Source organism: Orbicella faveolata, unplaced genomic scaffold (assembly GCF_042242905.1).
Source record: "Orbicella faveolata isolate gen_17 unplaced genomic scaffold, um_ofav_v1 contig_25, whole genome shotgun sequence".
NCBI lineage: Eukaryota > Metazoa > Cnidaria > Anthozoa > Scleractinia > Merulinidae > Orbicella > Orbicella faveolata.
This window is the reverse complement of record NW_028301553.1, coordinates 14196783-14213448: the sequence shown is the minus strand read 5'-3', so window position 1 is coordinate 14213448 and position 16666 is coordinate 14196783. Positions and strand designations below refer to the sequence as shown.

The 16666-nt window shown below is 39.4% G+C and overlaps 1 protein-coding gene and 1 long non-coding RNA gene across 2 annotated transcripts in view; one reads left to right on the top strand and one right to left on the bottom strand.

The window, feature by feature from the left end:
- Positions 1-14444, bottom strand: part of LOC110042013 (uncharacterized) — a 44409-nt gene extending 29965 nt beyond the window's left edge. The window contains exons 1-2 of the long non-coding RNA XR_016208497.1: positions 13787-14444; positions 10350-10412 (exon numbers count right to left, since the gene is read on the bottom strand). This is a non-coding gene — a long non-coding RNA (uncharacterized LOC110042013). The remainder of the gene's footprint in view (positions 1-10349; positions 10413-13786) is intronic.
- On the top strand, positions 53-1292 carry LOC110041986 (uncharacterized). The gene is made up of 4 exons (XM_089293844.1): positions 53-505; positions 583-693; positions 782-868; positions 1176-1292. Exons 1-3 carry the CDS (start codon positions 394-396, stop codon positions 859-861), a joined length of 303 nt encoding a protein of 100 aa, XP_089149970.1. The 5' UTR covers positions 53-393; the 3' UTR covers positions 862-868; positions 1176-1292.
- Positions 14445-16666: the final 2222 nt, after the last annotated feature.

Below are 16666 nucleotides of genomic sequence, written 5' to 3'. Positions count from 1 at the left end.
AAGGGCAAATACTTCAACTTTCTCAGGAAACAAAATATACAGGACTGCTAAGTTCGACAAATATTAGAAACAGGTTTAGAGCCATGCAACCGACGATGACGCAAAGCTTCGATTCTATTTGACAGGTTCAAAAGAAAGAAATCACTAACAAGCGTTTGCACGCTACCGCGCGCGTATGGGGGACGCGTTTTCACGCGCACGCGTGTGAGAGAACGTACTGGTTGACAGAGAGGACTAAAATTAGATTATTCTGGTGCTGCCGTCATTAAGGTATTAGCATAATTTGCGCGCGTGGTCGGTATATCACTCGCCGATTAAAGCACGTTGTTCTGAGCAAGAGTCAGGGCACTTTCAACTTAAAGAGTGCAATTACAGTTTCGAATCAAACCCAATATGGCCCAGCTGAGAGATCCTTCGAATAATTTCGTTGAATTTGTTCAAGTATGGGGAGGTTTCCTCGACAAATATCTACAAGGAGTCGTAATGTACGATTCGAGAAACGGGAGTAAGTACATTCTGCGTCATCTTTCCAACAGTTTCACGGCAGTTTTTTTTAACAAACACTGTCTTATACCATCGTAGGGTTTACGGCTCAAGTAGGGTACATTATTGAAGAAGGAACACTGAATGGCAACAAGGCTTTTAAAATCATCTCGACTACAGGAGAAATAAAAACGATTCAACGACAACCAGGTATTTAATGAAATATACCCTGCCACGCTGTTATTGTCTTGCTGCTATTTGTAGCCAACTTCTTCGATAATTTTGTGTACTTTTAAAGGAAAAGACGAAGGCAAATACACAATTGCAGATGGAAACGGCAAGGTCTCCACGTCAAGAACTTACTTGCCAGCTAGGTAAAACCAAGGTAAGAGACTTCTATCTCTTTATCAATAAACGCAACGAATAATCGATCCAACAAATGACAAATTTCTAAGACGCAAAGTAATACTGAATTTAGTATAAGCAACACAAACACGATGGCGCATTGCCAAGATCAGTCCTTAACATAGCGCTTACACAAGCCAGCTACGGTTTCATCTACTGACAAATCACAGCGTTCTGACATTCTCGTGTATCTTTAAATCGTTCGCTAGCTCAACGCTAGTTGCCGTTTTACATTCATTTACGAAACATCTAGACATAGATTGAAGCAAAATTCATTTTCTCAACAGATTGGTGACGACTTAAGCAAGAATCAGCAATTACAGAATGCCTCATGACAAAATTAATAGTAGTTACATGTAAAAACATTGCTGATCTTGATAATAAACTGATTCTGTTAAATTCAAGTGTAGACCATTCAACTATACTTCGCGCGTATGATGTTAAACTTTTATAACACTTGCACTGCGGTAGAAACGAGTCGGAACTTTAAATATAATCAAACTAACCGACGAATAGTAAATCAGAAATGCGTTCACAACACGAGCATTATACAGAAGAGTGAAAAGATCTCATTTAATTAAATGCCATGTCATGTCTCGAAATGCTAAGACCCGCACGCGCGCGATTCTAGAGATCCAAATTTGTTCTCTCCCTACCTTCGCTCATCCTCTTCCTAAGGAGGACTGATTAATAAGCATTCTTTGTTGTTGAGTCAGATACCTCACGCTGAGAAAAAGCATCATGGAATTACGTTTTCATAACAAGACATTTTGCTCTTCAATGTTGGGAGATCTGTACTAAAACACATTTTGCTATTTACTTGAAAGAGTACATTCTGTAAAGCTATCAAACCATAGAGCCGCTTTAAAACCGTCAAAACGACAATTTTGATTCTAAACTGCGACTGATTATACAAACAAACGAGGCGCGCACATTACGTAACATTGAGATCTATCCACAAAGACTGGCTAAAAAAGATTCCAGAGTAAAATATGGCGCCTGCGAAAATTTTTGTCGTTTTATCCTACTACACACAGCCAACACTAGTAAAATTTAACAATCGAGTTAGCCATTCCATTTGTCATCGAAACTGATTGTAAAGGTACATCACAGAAATGTGACGAAATGCTAACTGAACGAAACGAGGCAGTCTAAATTCGGACAAAAACTATCATGGGAACTTAATGCTCAAATCAGAAGAGACAGTGGATCAGAATTTCACGATCTACGTACTACCTTCCGTCTCAATTACAACAGGCTCAGTCGAAAACAATTAGATGGAACAAGACCGAGCTTAGAGCGCAGATTATTAAGCCTTATATCATTATAGAAACAAATAAGAGGAAACGCACCCTCAATTGCGTTCATCTCCTCCATAGCTCTTCTCTACTCAAACTGTATGTCTCAAACACAATATTTACGAACATTAAAATCTCTCTGAAACACGTTTTTTTTTTCTACTGCGCAATAAACATCGCAGAACGACTGGAACTTTCCTTGCCTCTTAAACAGCCACAGAAAATTTAAAGTGTGACGTTTATACTTTTATGAGAAGCTATTGGTCGTGTACTTTTATTTTGTTGGGACGCACATTCCCCAAAGCACCTGGGGCAAAACGTCATTGGAGGAGGTCAGGCCATAATTTGACAGCTTGTCAATCACCGACGTCATTCACAAACAATGATATGTCTTTCTTAGGCCCTCGATTTTTCTCGTGCTTGTGTGATCAATACATAAAATTACACAGTGGCGTTTCTATACAACACACTAGATGCTAGGAAAGCTGAGCGCTTGGTCGTTACAAAGTCTTTTCTTTACATGGAAACGTAATGAATAGATCAATGGAAGGAATTCCAGAGGTCTCCTCGCATTTCTCTCCATAAAGCAATGGGCAATACAATCAGAAGAAGAAAGACAGAATACTACGAAACAGACACATCTACCTCACGTCATTTGGAAGAATCGCGACAGAAAAACGAATTGGAACGTATTTCATTTGCTTATTTGTGTCATACTTGGAATGTCTGAATGCTTTGATGATATAACGTCCCTTTTCTTTAGCAGTACATAACAACGTGGTAAGACACGACAAGCACAAATAAACAATCCAGATCAAAAATATAGTAACTCAACGTTCAGTTTATACCCTTTCGAGGATAAAGCTGCTCAAGAACCATCCAAATTCAAACTATTTTTATATAATTAACATTACAATCATAACAACGTGTCAAATATTACGTTAGATTCTCCAGTAAGTTTAATCCCTGACCAGGCTCCTTGGACAAGACACGCTACCCTCTCCTCCCTGGTGTATAAATGGCAACTAGCAAATTTTGCCATTTGGCGTTTGATCTAGCCATCTGACAGAATTTTAGAACCTGTACTAGTGTGCTGTTTACTAGCGTCCATCTCAGAGGAAGAACTCATATTGCTAGAGGCTTTATCGTATGAAAAAACATACTTTAAAACCACACACAACTTTCGCTCGTTTTGTGAGTAATTTGCCCCAAAGACTGTTGGCTTCATTCGATATTCTCCCAACAAATTGGCGTAAGTTATGCTTGTGAGCGTATTGCAATGAAATTGGCTACATTCAATATTTAAGGGTTGTTTTTCCCTGACATTAGGCTGACTAAAAGATGGCCATAGATCCATTTTGATCACTTGGTGATCGACTCTTCTAGAACATCCTAATGAAACAGTACAACCCTGAGCAGCCATAGCGATTGTGACTAAATCATGTCTGTCTGCATCATGTTCTGTAGATGTTCAAAACCAGCAGTTCAGCAATGTAGATAAGTCAAACTGAACAAATTTGACAAAGTTTGCCCTCTTGTAAAATGTCAAAGAAACACCACAGGAAAATACGGTCAAAGATTCCATTAGGGCCGATTTACACGGTACGACTTTGTCGCATGCGGGAAGCTTACGACAGGCCCACAACATGACTTAGGACCATTTAAACGCGCACGACATCTTCACTTACAAAATTAAATTTGCAAGAGTTTGCACCGGGATTTTCGGAGCGAAAGTTCTAACAAACGGTAAACAAATATTTTAGCTGTCCTGCGCTTTGAAAACACTTTCTAACGAGATGTTTTTCGCTTTAATTCGTTCAATACTTTTCGAGAAACGACTTCATGTGAATCAGTCAACAGCAACTTCGTCCGCCATTTTGACGCAAGAAAACATCACCTTCGTCCCCTACTCAGTAGAAATTTGTCACAAGATACTTAATTTTCTATCGATTTCGGCTACGATAGTTTTAAAATCCCACGACATTTTTTTGACCTACACAACAGTCGTAAGCGAGTAGTAGGTTTGATTTACACGAAACAATTCATGTCGTAGGCCTGTCGTAAGCTTGTCGCATGCAACAAAGTTGTACCGTGTAAATCGGCCCTTAGAATATTCACACACTATTGTTTTATCCAGAGTTCAAAGCTAACGCCACCTTGTACATGATAGTAAACAGTACGACCTGAAAAAACTGCTTTCAATAGCTTTCATTAGAATTTAATCCAGACTTATTGAAACCACCTTGTTCAGTTTAACAACAGAATCATAAGAAAGTATTCTTCGATAGCTTTCACATGAACGGCCACACAACGAAGTTTCGTCCACAGACTGAAAAGTTCGAACCACCTTGTACAGCATAATAAACAGTACCACGTAAAAGTACTGCTCAATAGCTTTATTTCAATGTTCACACAATGGGGTTTCATCCAGATTCAAAAGTTCGAGCCACCTTTTACGCTACCACATAAAAGCATAGTTCCAAAGCTTTCATTTGAATGGTCACACAACAAGAGTGCGTTATCCATATCATAAAAAGTTAGCACCACCTTGTGTCGCATAATGAACAGTATCACAAGAAAGCACTACTCAATAGTTTTCATTTGAATGGTCACACAATAGCATCAGGCAGTTTAAGCCGCATCGTATGACTCGAGGTTTTACGTCAAAACCGTTCAAAGGGTTAACAGGCCTCCAAGAGCATACAAAACAAACAGAAATCGTTCTTTTCTAGGGAAACAACCAGGGAAAAAACCCCTGACAAAAGACAGAGTTTGTAATCACTCTTTCAAATGAAGAAGCAATATCTAGGGATTCCCCCATGACAAGGAGCTGTCACGATTGGCTGAGTGAAGGTAAAACAGCAGTTAGCCAATAGCAGGGTTGTAATAGCCACAACTAAAACATAGATGGAAATGCTTGCAGAAGTAAAATTCACCGCATACCTCTACCGAAACGTAACGAACACACCGGTAAACAGAAAAAGGCGTCATAAGGTTGCTCAGTTGAAATAAGCACTCCACCTTGGTGAGTTAGCTTTTCCAAGTTCAAGAGAACATGGAGAATGCGACAGGTGACAAAGAAGCGGAGTTTTCAGGGAGCAGTGATGGACCAAAATCGTCACCCTATCAACGGATCGTTATCGCCTGCCCTGACAATCATATCATCGTTGTAAAGCGATTCACGAGCGGAGGTGAGAAGTTGTATTGCTGAGAGTATACGAAAACGTATGTCAAAGAGACAACACTCAAAAATTCGTTTTCGTTTCTTGCAGAAGTCAAAGTTGAAGGGGGGAGACTTGTTGCTACTGAAAACAAGAAGGGACGCTAGCAAGAGGTAAGCGTGAATCGATTCATTATTTGCAAGAGATGACATTAAAATTAGCGCAAATTAGAACAAACAGACAGCACAGCGTTATCGAATAAATAGTCAAAATTCTTGTCAGACAATGAATTCACTCCAACTTGAGATAGTTCCGACTGACCAATTAACTTAATTACTTTGTATCTGATTTGCTTAAAATAATATCTCAGTTAAATTGAAAATGAAACCGACAGGGAAAGATTTTGAGTGTATTTGTTAAAGAAGATGAGATGACAAAGTGAAAATAGCAAGAGGAAGATAAGAAAAACATATGTAAGTGAAAGCATAACAACAACGAAAAAAAGTAATGCAAGAAGGAATTTAAAATGTTGAAAACAGAGCGAAAAGCAACATTTGGTAGTTAATGGCATAAACAAAACGCCAGGTAACATGCAAAGCATCATTTTTTCAAGGCATGAGAGAGACCAACTTCCAGTTTCTCCTAACAATAACCGTACATCATCAAGGAAGATGGTGATGAGAAGAAAGGTACTCGTCAACGACATGATATTTCCTTGCTGTTTCGCCAAACTCTTTTGACAACTGAATATTCAAAGAGATGCCTGACAATGGATAAAGAGATACATGTACTCAAGTTAAGCACAGAAAAAAAAGCGAAAAAATTCCTTCATCAGATTTTGTACGCCGCAAATGCCATTGCACAAGCAGACATTTAACATCGTCCTGAAATTTGTCGAAAATACTTGAACTCCGCTTGTAAGTCAAAGATGTTGATACACGCTTGTTAGAAGTTGAAACTTTAAGTCTGCGTTAATGAGTTAAAGGCTTAGTAAAGGTCTATTGTAGCGTACCATTCGTAGTGAACCAGAGCATCCGTTCTGCAAAAGAAATAGCCTCCTCGTACTTTTATCTACCACTTTGAACAGCACAAAACATGACATGAAAGAATCACTATTTGTATGAAATGACTAAAAAGCAAAAGCTGATTTCCCAATGGTAAATTTGATTTCAATAAAGGGTTTTACTGAACAGATTTGATGGATATGATTTACGTGTTAGTCTGTAGTCACTCCTTAAGCCCTTTGGATATTTGTGTATAAGATGACCTAAATAAGGACTCTGACATACAGCTAGGCTTAACAAGCGAACATAGAAGTCCCAAAGAAACAGTATATTCCACACAACGTTCGCGCCCTTTTCAATATGGCAGAAAATGCGAGCTGCCCCGTTTTGGTCTGTGTAGTTTAGTGATATTAACTTGTCTAGGAGTAATGATATCATTTCAGTTTTGTTTTGCAGAACTCATACCTAAAACAAAGCCAAAACATACCTTCTAGAAGCAACTAGTCCACTGAGCGTAATTAAGGCTCCTTTCTAGTCGAAGGAATTCGACCAAAGCGTAGGAAAGCATTCTGCTGCAGGCAATAGTTGATACATTTGCATATCTGACCAATATAGTTTATTCAACCAACAATGCTTTTATTGAGTAGCAAGGCATATCCGATCATTCCAAACATTGCTTGCATGACACAAAAAGATAAGAAGGTGTTGACGAAAAACGTAGGCAATTAGCGGCTAAACTCAGAGAAAACCCGGTGCCGGCTGTAGCAATAAATTTAAAGCTGTTCTTGAATTCAGTTGCCTGTTTTGGGCAATTCTAAACTGCAAGCTTAAACATGTCACGAAATACAATGTATTCATTTACCGCCCAGTTCTCGAATACCACAGGAATAATGCTGATTTCTGAGGAAATTGTAAATCACGTTTTGACAAAAACAGACCAATTCATGATTCCTGTCAATCACAAAGAAATTAAGTTTATCTCAATGTAATTTGTCTACATCTCGCCCACTGTTATCCACAAGCCTTTCCATCTAGCTTCCATGTGTTTCCTTTGTGTTTTTCTAGTGGTTTTAAACCCAAAAAAGCGTCAAAGTAGCCCACCACACCATTAGACGTAGGATCAAAATTCTCTTTTAAGATTACCACACATTTCCTAAGTTCATCATGGGAGAGATTTTCCTCAGATCAACCAGCCTCATGTTCAAAAATGACCTGCGACTAACTTTCGTTTAAATCGTGTTTTAAATAGTGTTGGAAAAGAGCAGTTAGAAATTTAAACTCAGCGCTGGGAATGTGAGATACGTTAGCTCCTGTAGTACCTGTATGAAAATGTAAATTCTCCTCAGCGGGTTCCATTACGTCTCTGGTATTGCTTATAAGAATTTGGTGTTGAATCAAGACAACACCCAGGGATCCCTCCCATAAAAATTAGGGAACATTCAACAAATAAAACATGCAGCATGTCTTTTACCTCGTGGCGGCCATTTTGAATTTTAAATACGCATTCATTTAGCGCGAAATCAGGAGGCGAAAACTTACGGGTCTGGAACAATTACCCTAATTAACATAAGAAACAGAAAAAGTGAAGGATTCTGGCAGTCGTAGTCAAATGAAAGTATCGTGCAAATCTACTTTTCTCGGAGGATCCGATCGTACACCGAGAGTACAGTTCCGAACTGTTTCCGAACATTTCTCGGTTCCAGACCTTGCACCAGGTGACTTCGTACTGAAATTCGAATGGTCACAGTACAATTGGCAAAATTGGCTTTCATTCATCCTCTAATTTTATATGAGGGCCCCTAAGGGCAATATCCCCTAGTTGATGATTCTATGAATTCTCATTACCTGTTTGCTTGATAGTGTATTAGGATTGTAAGGAGAAATTAGGTATTGATTTTTACTTCAAAAGAAAACAAGCTAGACTTTTTGTTTTCATTGTCCAGTAAACCGAAAGGTTATTATCTTAAGTATATAAAAGTGCATTTGGATAGCAACCAGATAATTTCCAATTTTTTTCTTCAGTACAGACCTACAAAAAGTATCTGTTTTCTCTTGCAATTCACTACTTACACCAAAATTTTTTTTTTTTTTGTGAGTCTACTGTATAGGGCAATTCGGTGGCAATCAAGAATGACATTTCATGCAGCACTACATGAAGACAATTATACCCAAAAGTGCATTAGTACTGGATTATAAGCAGATATTTACCAAGAGAATTATGTAAACAATTTAAAAGCAAATGAGCCCTTGAGCAATTCATAACACAGACAGAATTGCACTCCATTCTTTTCAAAGAGAATGATAGAGATTTCAGAAGGGTAGAAATAGTGTTTAGAAAGCAACACTGATGAAAGTAGAAAATGTCAAACAGAAAGCTGAAAACAAAGAGATAGCCTTCCTGCTTGCAACTGCAAAGAATATCTTGAGCAAAGCTATGCAACTGTAGCTGAGTAAACATTTTACTACGGACAAATGAAGCAAGGTAAACTAAGACCATGACAGGGATTTCAAAACATTTAAAGATCCTAACTGCCATAATTGGAACCATAACAAACTAACAGCATGACTTCCCATAAAATCAGACATTTACTTTGTGCAGGGTAATGTTTGTAGTAGAACAGCATGTAAAATGACCAGCAGGCTTTCTCACCAATCTGAGTATGACCATTACAGAATACCAGCAAGCTTTAGAAATTGCCTCATATGGGGTTGTGGAGGGGCAGTGGCCTCATGGTTAGTACGCTTGTCTCCAGATCAAGCATCCAGGTGTGAGCCCTGGTTGGAGACATTGTGTTGTGTTCTTGGGCAAGGCACTTTACTCTTACAGTGTTTCTCTCCACCCAGGTGTACAAATGGGTACCGGCAAACTTAATGCTGGGGGTAACCCTGCAATGGACTAGCATCCCATTCAGGGGGTAGTAGAAATACTCCTAGTCGCTGCATGCTACAGAATAAGCTCTGGCCTGATGGGCCACATGGCTCGTATGCAGACTTAACACACCTAGCCTAAAGGGTAAACATTTTCAGTAGAAACACACTGGCATAACCATTAAGTGCATAAGACTCCACATTGAGAAGTTTGTAGGGTTGTCAAAAGCAGCCATTGCTGATAAAAATTACCATTATCATTATCTCAGCCAGCTACTCAGCTGTGAAATTCATCTCATTCATTTGCAGAGATGCCACCTACCCCAACAATAATACAGATTACTTCAAAACATTTTAAGAACCCAGATTCTGGAGTTCTGAAGCCCTGGTCAGGGTCTTTGTGTTGTATTCTTGGGCAAGACACTTAACATGCACCTTACACTGTGACCTTTTCAAGCACCAAGGTATATGAATAGATACAAACAAATTGTTGGGACAAAATGGGGGGCGGCAAGATTGGCTATGATGGACTGGCATCCCCTCTGAGGGTACGGAGAGGGGGTGGAAGGTAAAGCACTGTCACTGATTAATGATCATCTAAGGATCTTTAATGTTCAGGCTTAATTTTTTTACTTGAAATAAATTACTATTAATAATTGGCACTAGAATTAAGCGCAGGAACATTTTTGCCAGCAGACAACCATAGGCTTGATTCCAAGTGTCTTCAGATTTAATACTTCAGTGCTGAATAACTTTAAATGTCACTTACTGTGTAACAACTAAGTTCATCTGACTCAGATGTAGTATAAACATGTCCTTTTCTACTGATAATTTAAATTATTTTTATCAGACATGTATACAGCAAAAGTAATATCATCAACTGGAAAAATATCTAAAAAAAACTTTAAATAGACTAAAATAAAGGTCAAACTAAAGACTAATTAATGTAAATGCAGTACTCTTCAAATCTGGAACATTTCAAATTGATTATTGATGACAATTCGATTTTAAACATCAAGGTAGGAAAGGTGTCAAATGAATAGTTTCTATACATTGTCTGATTTCATTCTTGCACCCAATATGATAATAAAAGTAAAATTAATAATTATTACAATATTCTCAGTTCTCACCTTGACATCAGAGTTTTCAACAAATCTCCCTCTTCCAAATTAACCAATATTTCTAGATTTTAACTAAAAAAGATAAACAATGTTATAAATTTGAACTCAATCTATAAAGAAATCCAAAACTGACCTTTTTTTATTGAATTATTATTGAAAGAACTCAATAAACTTTATGTTTCTTGTTTCTCAGTCAGTCCATTTTAAGCCACAGCAGTTCCATGCCTAGTGGCATAGAACTCACTTATATGAACTTATTGCTGGGCTATGTACCACTGTGAAGAGTATGGTTTTCAGGCAGTTTAGTCTGGGATAGGGTATAGAAAATCAGTCAGTTTTGGTCCAGAATAGGGTATCGTTTACCTGAAAAGTGGCCAGTGTATAAACAATTTAGTCTAGAACTGGTTCATTATACCCGGTTTATTATATCCGGTTCATTAATAATAGAAATTAAAACTTGGAAGTGACTTTGTTAGATATTGGTTTAGTTAGCATATGCTGGACTATGACTGTAATTTGGTTATCTACATAGAAAATAGCCATTCTGGGATAGAGTAGGGGTTTTTGGTGCCTAGTGTAGAATAGTATTCCAGATTCAAGTCAATCATGTCTAGTATAGCAGGAGTTTCATTTAAAGGGCCAGGCACCGTGCAAATTGAATGGCTGCGAGGACAATTTACCTGGCTGGTTTAACCATCTAGTGTGAAGTTTTCTTACAAAGAAGTTCAGTTCTAATAGTTTTGCCCGCCTGTGAAAACCAGTTGCCTTTCTGCTAATATTGTTAATGAAACCCCTAGTATAGGGTAAGGGTTTCAGTGTCCCAATGGTTTAACCCTACCCTGGAAAGATTTACAGAGTACCCCCCCAGGGGGCATTTAAGGTGGTCTTAATTTACATGACACAACAGGCATGTGCTTTATAATGATGCCGTGGTATCCAATGAGTTCATCTTGGATTATTTAATAGATTTTCATTTTGGTGAATGCAAAATGAAAATGCCATGAATGTGTGACTACTCATTTCAATGCAAAGTCAGTGACCAGACCCTGGGGGGGAGACTCCTATATGAAAAGGTTGGGGATGCTTGTGAGTAAATGTAAATTAAACCCCTAAAGGAGACCAATCTGGTTGTGGATTGAGCATTATTTGATCCCTAAAAGATACCACTTAAATAGAATGTGTAGTTCCAGAACATATCCATACCTTCCCCATGGAAGGGACTTTTTTTAAGATCCCCCACCACCACCCCTGGAAATTCCAATTAAGCTTCATACTTCTTTAAATGTTTTGGTCTTACAGAGCCCCTCCCCCCCCTTCCCCCCCCCCCCCACCCCCAGGAAATTCCAATTTATTCTGCACGGGAAGTAGAGATATTTTCTGGAACTGCACAATAGGCTTTATTACCAACGGCTGTTTGGGAAAGGAGCCTGTGCTAGTAGACCGGACTTGAGAGACTGGTCCGTAAGCCCAAAATCAGACATATGAGCAGCTTATTATTACTTACCTTGATAGCTAAAAATAGTGGCATTTTGTCATGAACACCTTAGTGAGATTGGAATCCTTGCTTTATACCCTAAAGCAAGACAACAAGCCTGCCCGACCTTTTCATAAGGGAGTCCCCCCTCGCATGAGGACCAGACATGTGCTTTGAACCACTTTGTCTCTGAATGAAACTTGTATGTGCATGAAAACAGATTCAGTAAGGAGGTGCAAAATGAAATATTGCTGCAAATAACAGAATGAAACTGGTGCCAGTATGAAATCTGATTACACTCCATAAGAGTACCCTGGAAGGCAGAGAGATTTTTCTTTTGTGCTGTGGGATCGACATTGACCAGAGGCCAACACTACGACCCGGTAAGCTGCAAGACAGCTTACCATCAATTAAGTCCTGGCTGAAATCGGAAATCGAGCAAGAAAAGCAGTCAGTTGTAAAACACAGACTGCAGACTGCACACCAGGGGTAAAAGGCAGACTGTATACTATAGACTTTTTAACTAAAATTTGTTACCATTTTCATCACTGAGAGCTAACCTTAAACAGGCTTACTGGAGCTTTATTTAGGTTTACCTGAGTGATATTCAGTCTAACCAAAGTGTAGACTTTCACTGCAGTTAGCCTGAATAACCCTATTTATGGTTAGCACTTGATCATAAACAATTATTGGATGAGGTTTTTGTGATATCCAGAATAATCGAGGTTGAGGTAGGGGTTATCAGCCGAAGGCGAACACTGAGGCTAATAACCCCTACCGAGACCTCAATTATTCTGGATATCACAAAAACCGAATCTAATAATTATTTTATTATATATTGAATGGAAAAAAATGATAGTCATGTTTTTGCTTCTTCACTGACGGCAAGCAGCAGAAAGCACGCAAACTTCACATGATTACCCTTAGAGATCATGCACTGCGGTCATACATGACATGATTACCTGTGACCTTGAGTGTCCTTGACATGATTATTGTATAATCTGCGATTATTATGACGTCACGGGCGCTGATTTTGAAAATTCACCGTACGCTTTCCACCAATCAGAAAAGAGATAGTGAGTTCAATGTATAATAATGGAAATAATCCAATATATACTTAAAGGTCTATAGTCTGATGTCTGCATTTTACCTCCGGTCTGCAGTCTGCAGTCCGCAGTCTGTGTTCTACACTAACCAGCAAGAAAAGCCACTGGCACCCAGGGTATTACAAAGGGGAGACCACTTCAAACCATGAGATAATAGTCACTGGGGTTGGCTCAATAATATTTTATTACCAGTTTGTAAAAGTCATTTTGCTGAATTCAGATCATGAAATCATTTGATAAGAACAGCAATGTGACAGATCAAATGACCAGTTAGCGAAAGCCTAGATTTCTTGGTCTTCCTATAGCCCCTCACCATCAAATTCTCGTAACTATCCCAAATAACGAATAAGAAAACCAGTAAGGAGAACTGGTATTTTCATCCTTAGGATCGAGTGCTCTGTGAGACATAAAAGATGTTTTAGTGATAAAAAAAAAAACTTTCTTTGTCCAGTTTTGTGTCTGCAGTTGTATTAACCCAGTCATTTGTCTTTAATCCTCAGGGCTTTTTCATTAAAGCGCCACGTGAGGATTTGAGTTATTTACTACAATGGATAAAGCAAATGGAGAAATGAAGAAAAGCTCACCAGTTTGAACGAAGCGGACAATTTCTGTCGCATGTTTTTGTAGATTTTGTTTGTATAATAGAGTGTAAATTGCACTAATATTAAAAAGACATTGCTTAGCTTCAAGTCGTGAAATTAAGCTTATAATCGTAAATCGTATTGAGTTCGTTGTCCTAAACGCGTCAAGAGTATTTGTGTAGTTTGTGCATCACGGCTTGCAGATTTGCTTAGCTTGCTATCAACATCTTTAACAGATAATTCTTCGCCCTGATAATGTAGAACAAGAACGTTTGAAATACATACCCTTTTAGCTCACTTGGTGCAGTTGATCCCTCTACATATAAGCGCCCGGCTCTACATCGCTCTCCGTTGCGCGTCGACGCTGCGCTACCTTTGTCCGGCCGACTCGTCCCCAGACCTCCCAGACAATCGCAACAAAATTGTGCGCTCATCTAACGTGACTTAGCTCTTATTAACCGAGCTGGAGGTCTGTATGAGAGAATCTTGACCGAGGTCGTGAGTACAGACCGAACGCAGTGAGGTCTGTACACACGACCGAGGTCAAGATTCTCCCATACAGACCGACTTAGTTCGGTTAATAAGATGTTTATTGTATGGCAAAGAAGAAAACTTTAATTCGTTTAATGTAACTGGTTTCCTAACATTTTGCTTGCGAACGGCGATGAGCTTAACTTAAACCTGCCGAAATTTGCTCGTCCTCTTTACTTTCTTTTTGTCATCAGGCTTTTTGGCACTTCCATAAATGATTGAGAAGAAAATAAAAGAAAATGGTGAACATTTTTGTATTTTAGTTTGCTACTTTTTCAACGCAAAATGAAACCGGTCTAGATGGCGGTCTAGATGGGAAAATCTAGACCGCGGTCAATATCGATTTCAGCCAATCAAATTCGTGAATTCTGTAGTTCCCAGTCCTTGTGAGACACAGCCATATAATAATGTAAAATATTAACCGTGAATGCCCATACTTTTTTGGTTGCTTCGGCCACTTTTAAGTGATTGTACAGGGTGGACCGAGTATTTTACTCGTGTTTTCATCATCAAGAATCTCCGCATGGCATCAACCCTGCATAGTCTCCCTTTTATCGTCACGCAACGCTTCACTCCTTGTGGAAAGTTAGTAGCGTTTATAGTAGAAGCGTTGTGTGACCAACTATGTAACAGCTGCGAAGGAGTCTAGCTAAAGGTGCGTTCCTTTGGGGTAATCTGGATCAGGATCAGTGATCCTAGATCGCTCGGATCGTGGTGCAACAAAGGAGCCGATGAATTCGTGACCAGAATGGATTCATCGGTTCCTTTGATTGGCCATATATGATCTGAGTAATCTTGGATCACCGATCTTGACCCAGATTACTCTAGAGGGTCGAACCCAAAAGTCTGCATCTCCAAAACGTAGATCGCGATTTTGAAAATTTGTTTTACGAGGGAAGTTGCAATTGCTTGTAAATTGATTGGTGATAAGACATTTGTTGGTCTTCCCATAGGGCAGGAGATTCTTGGATTAACTATGTTTGCTAGGTGTGCATTTGGAAAGACATTATTCGCAAGTAGACGCAGGTAGAAAACTGGGGTCTACTTGCGACTCTGTTTGGCCAGGCCTTACGCACATTTACGTTGACTTGCGATGACTTGCGATCAATTTGGTCGAGATCAAATTTGCACGTAATTCGACGCAAGTTTTTCACCGTTTGGTCACCCAGCCCAAGTCAACGCAAGTTAATGAGTGACCTCTCTTTGTTGTTATAGCAACCTATAAGCCCATGAAATGCAAGACATGTCTGCCTTAAAATGTTTTTATTTTTTTTGTGACTTGCGTGTACTTGCGAAGAAACTTGCGGGTCCGTTATTTTTTGTTTGGCCACCCAACACAAGTCTCTATGCAAGTTCAACTTGCGACTACTTGTGAACCCGTTTGGCCAGGGCTTTACGCAAACATTGATCTGGCTATCTTATATAAATCGAATTATTTTGGCGTGAATTTAGACTCTCAGCTGATACCGCGAGTCACAAAGTTCACTGCATCAGTTCTGTTTCGATACGCGGAAATTGATCGTTTAGCCCAAAGTCGATTAGCCCCCACACGAGTCGATTAGCGTACTTAGTGTCAAGTCTTAATATATTTGTCTGATTGCATGCGGTGTAGTTGAATAAGCTACTGTTTACTCAATTATCCTAAACAACCACTCAACATACATGGCCGGCCTATGGATATAAAGGAAACTCTATCGCCGTTGGACAACAAATTAATTAAAACCATTTCATCAGTCTCAAATCATCAGACATCTGATGGTTTCTTCTGACTTAACCGGGAAATAACTTGAATCAGGGGCGGACTCCCACATAAAAAGGACGGGGGTGCCCGTCGTACCTTTCAGGGGTTGAAAAAGCGGTTTTGGTGTCTCTTAGGGTGATTGGCCTCAAAAGGTCCTCAGCGGGAGCTTTTGCTGTACCTTTTATGGAGTTGAGCCGAAAAAATATGACAGGAGATAATATGTTGATTTAGATTTGGTACCTCTAAGCGGTGAAAAAAAACTTTCAAGCCACGCCCACAAAACAGGATCTTGGTACCTCTTAGGAATTCTGTTCAAAATTTCCGAGGGGCACCCCAGTTTTTTTTTTTTATATGGGAGTCCCCCGGGAACGTGATTTGTGACCTAGAAATCCACCTTACTCGCACGACACTTTATAACTATTATCGCCATCTTTTAGCCGGCCAAATGTAAGCATGGTTTGAGGTACCCATGTTCAATGCGCTCAAAGTGAATCGAGTCGTCTCTGTCTATGGACGAGTGGTCTTAGCAGAAGTCATGTCGGGAAATTCTCTGACTACTTGGCCTTTCTGGAAGTTTACATACCTTTAAGAAAGTCTGACTACACGCACCGTGACGAGTCCACTAACAATACCGCGTTAAAGAATTGGAAGTCGCAGTCTCGCTGTCACGACTCACCGATACGAGTAGCCTCTTCCAGGCGTTCAGTTAGTTAAGGTGCAGAGCGTAAAACGGCGAGCGAAAAAATAGGGGAGAAGCGCGGCGAGAGAAAGCTTTCTTCCTATTTTTTCCGATAGCCTTTTTTCGCGCTGCATCCCAACTAACTGAACGCCTGGAAGTGGATAGATGCGACTCGATATGACCAAGAGCCCATGACTCGATCCGTTCTTCAAAT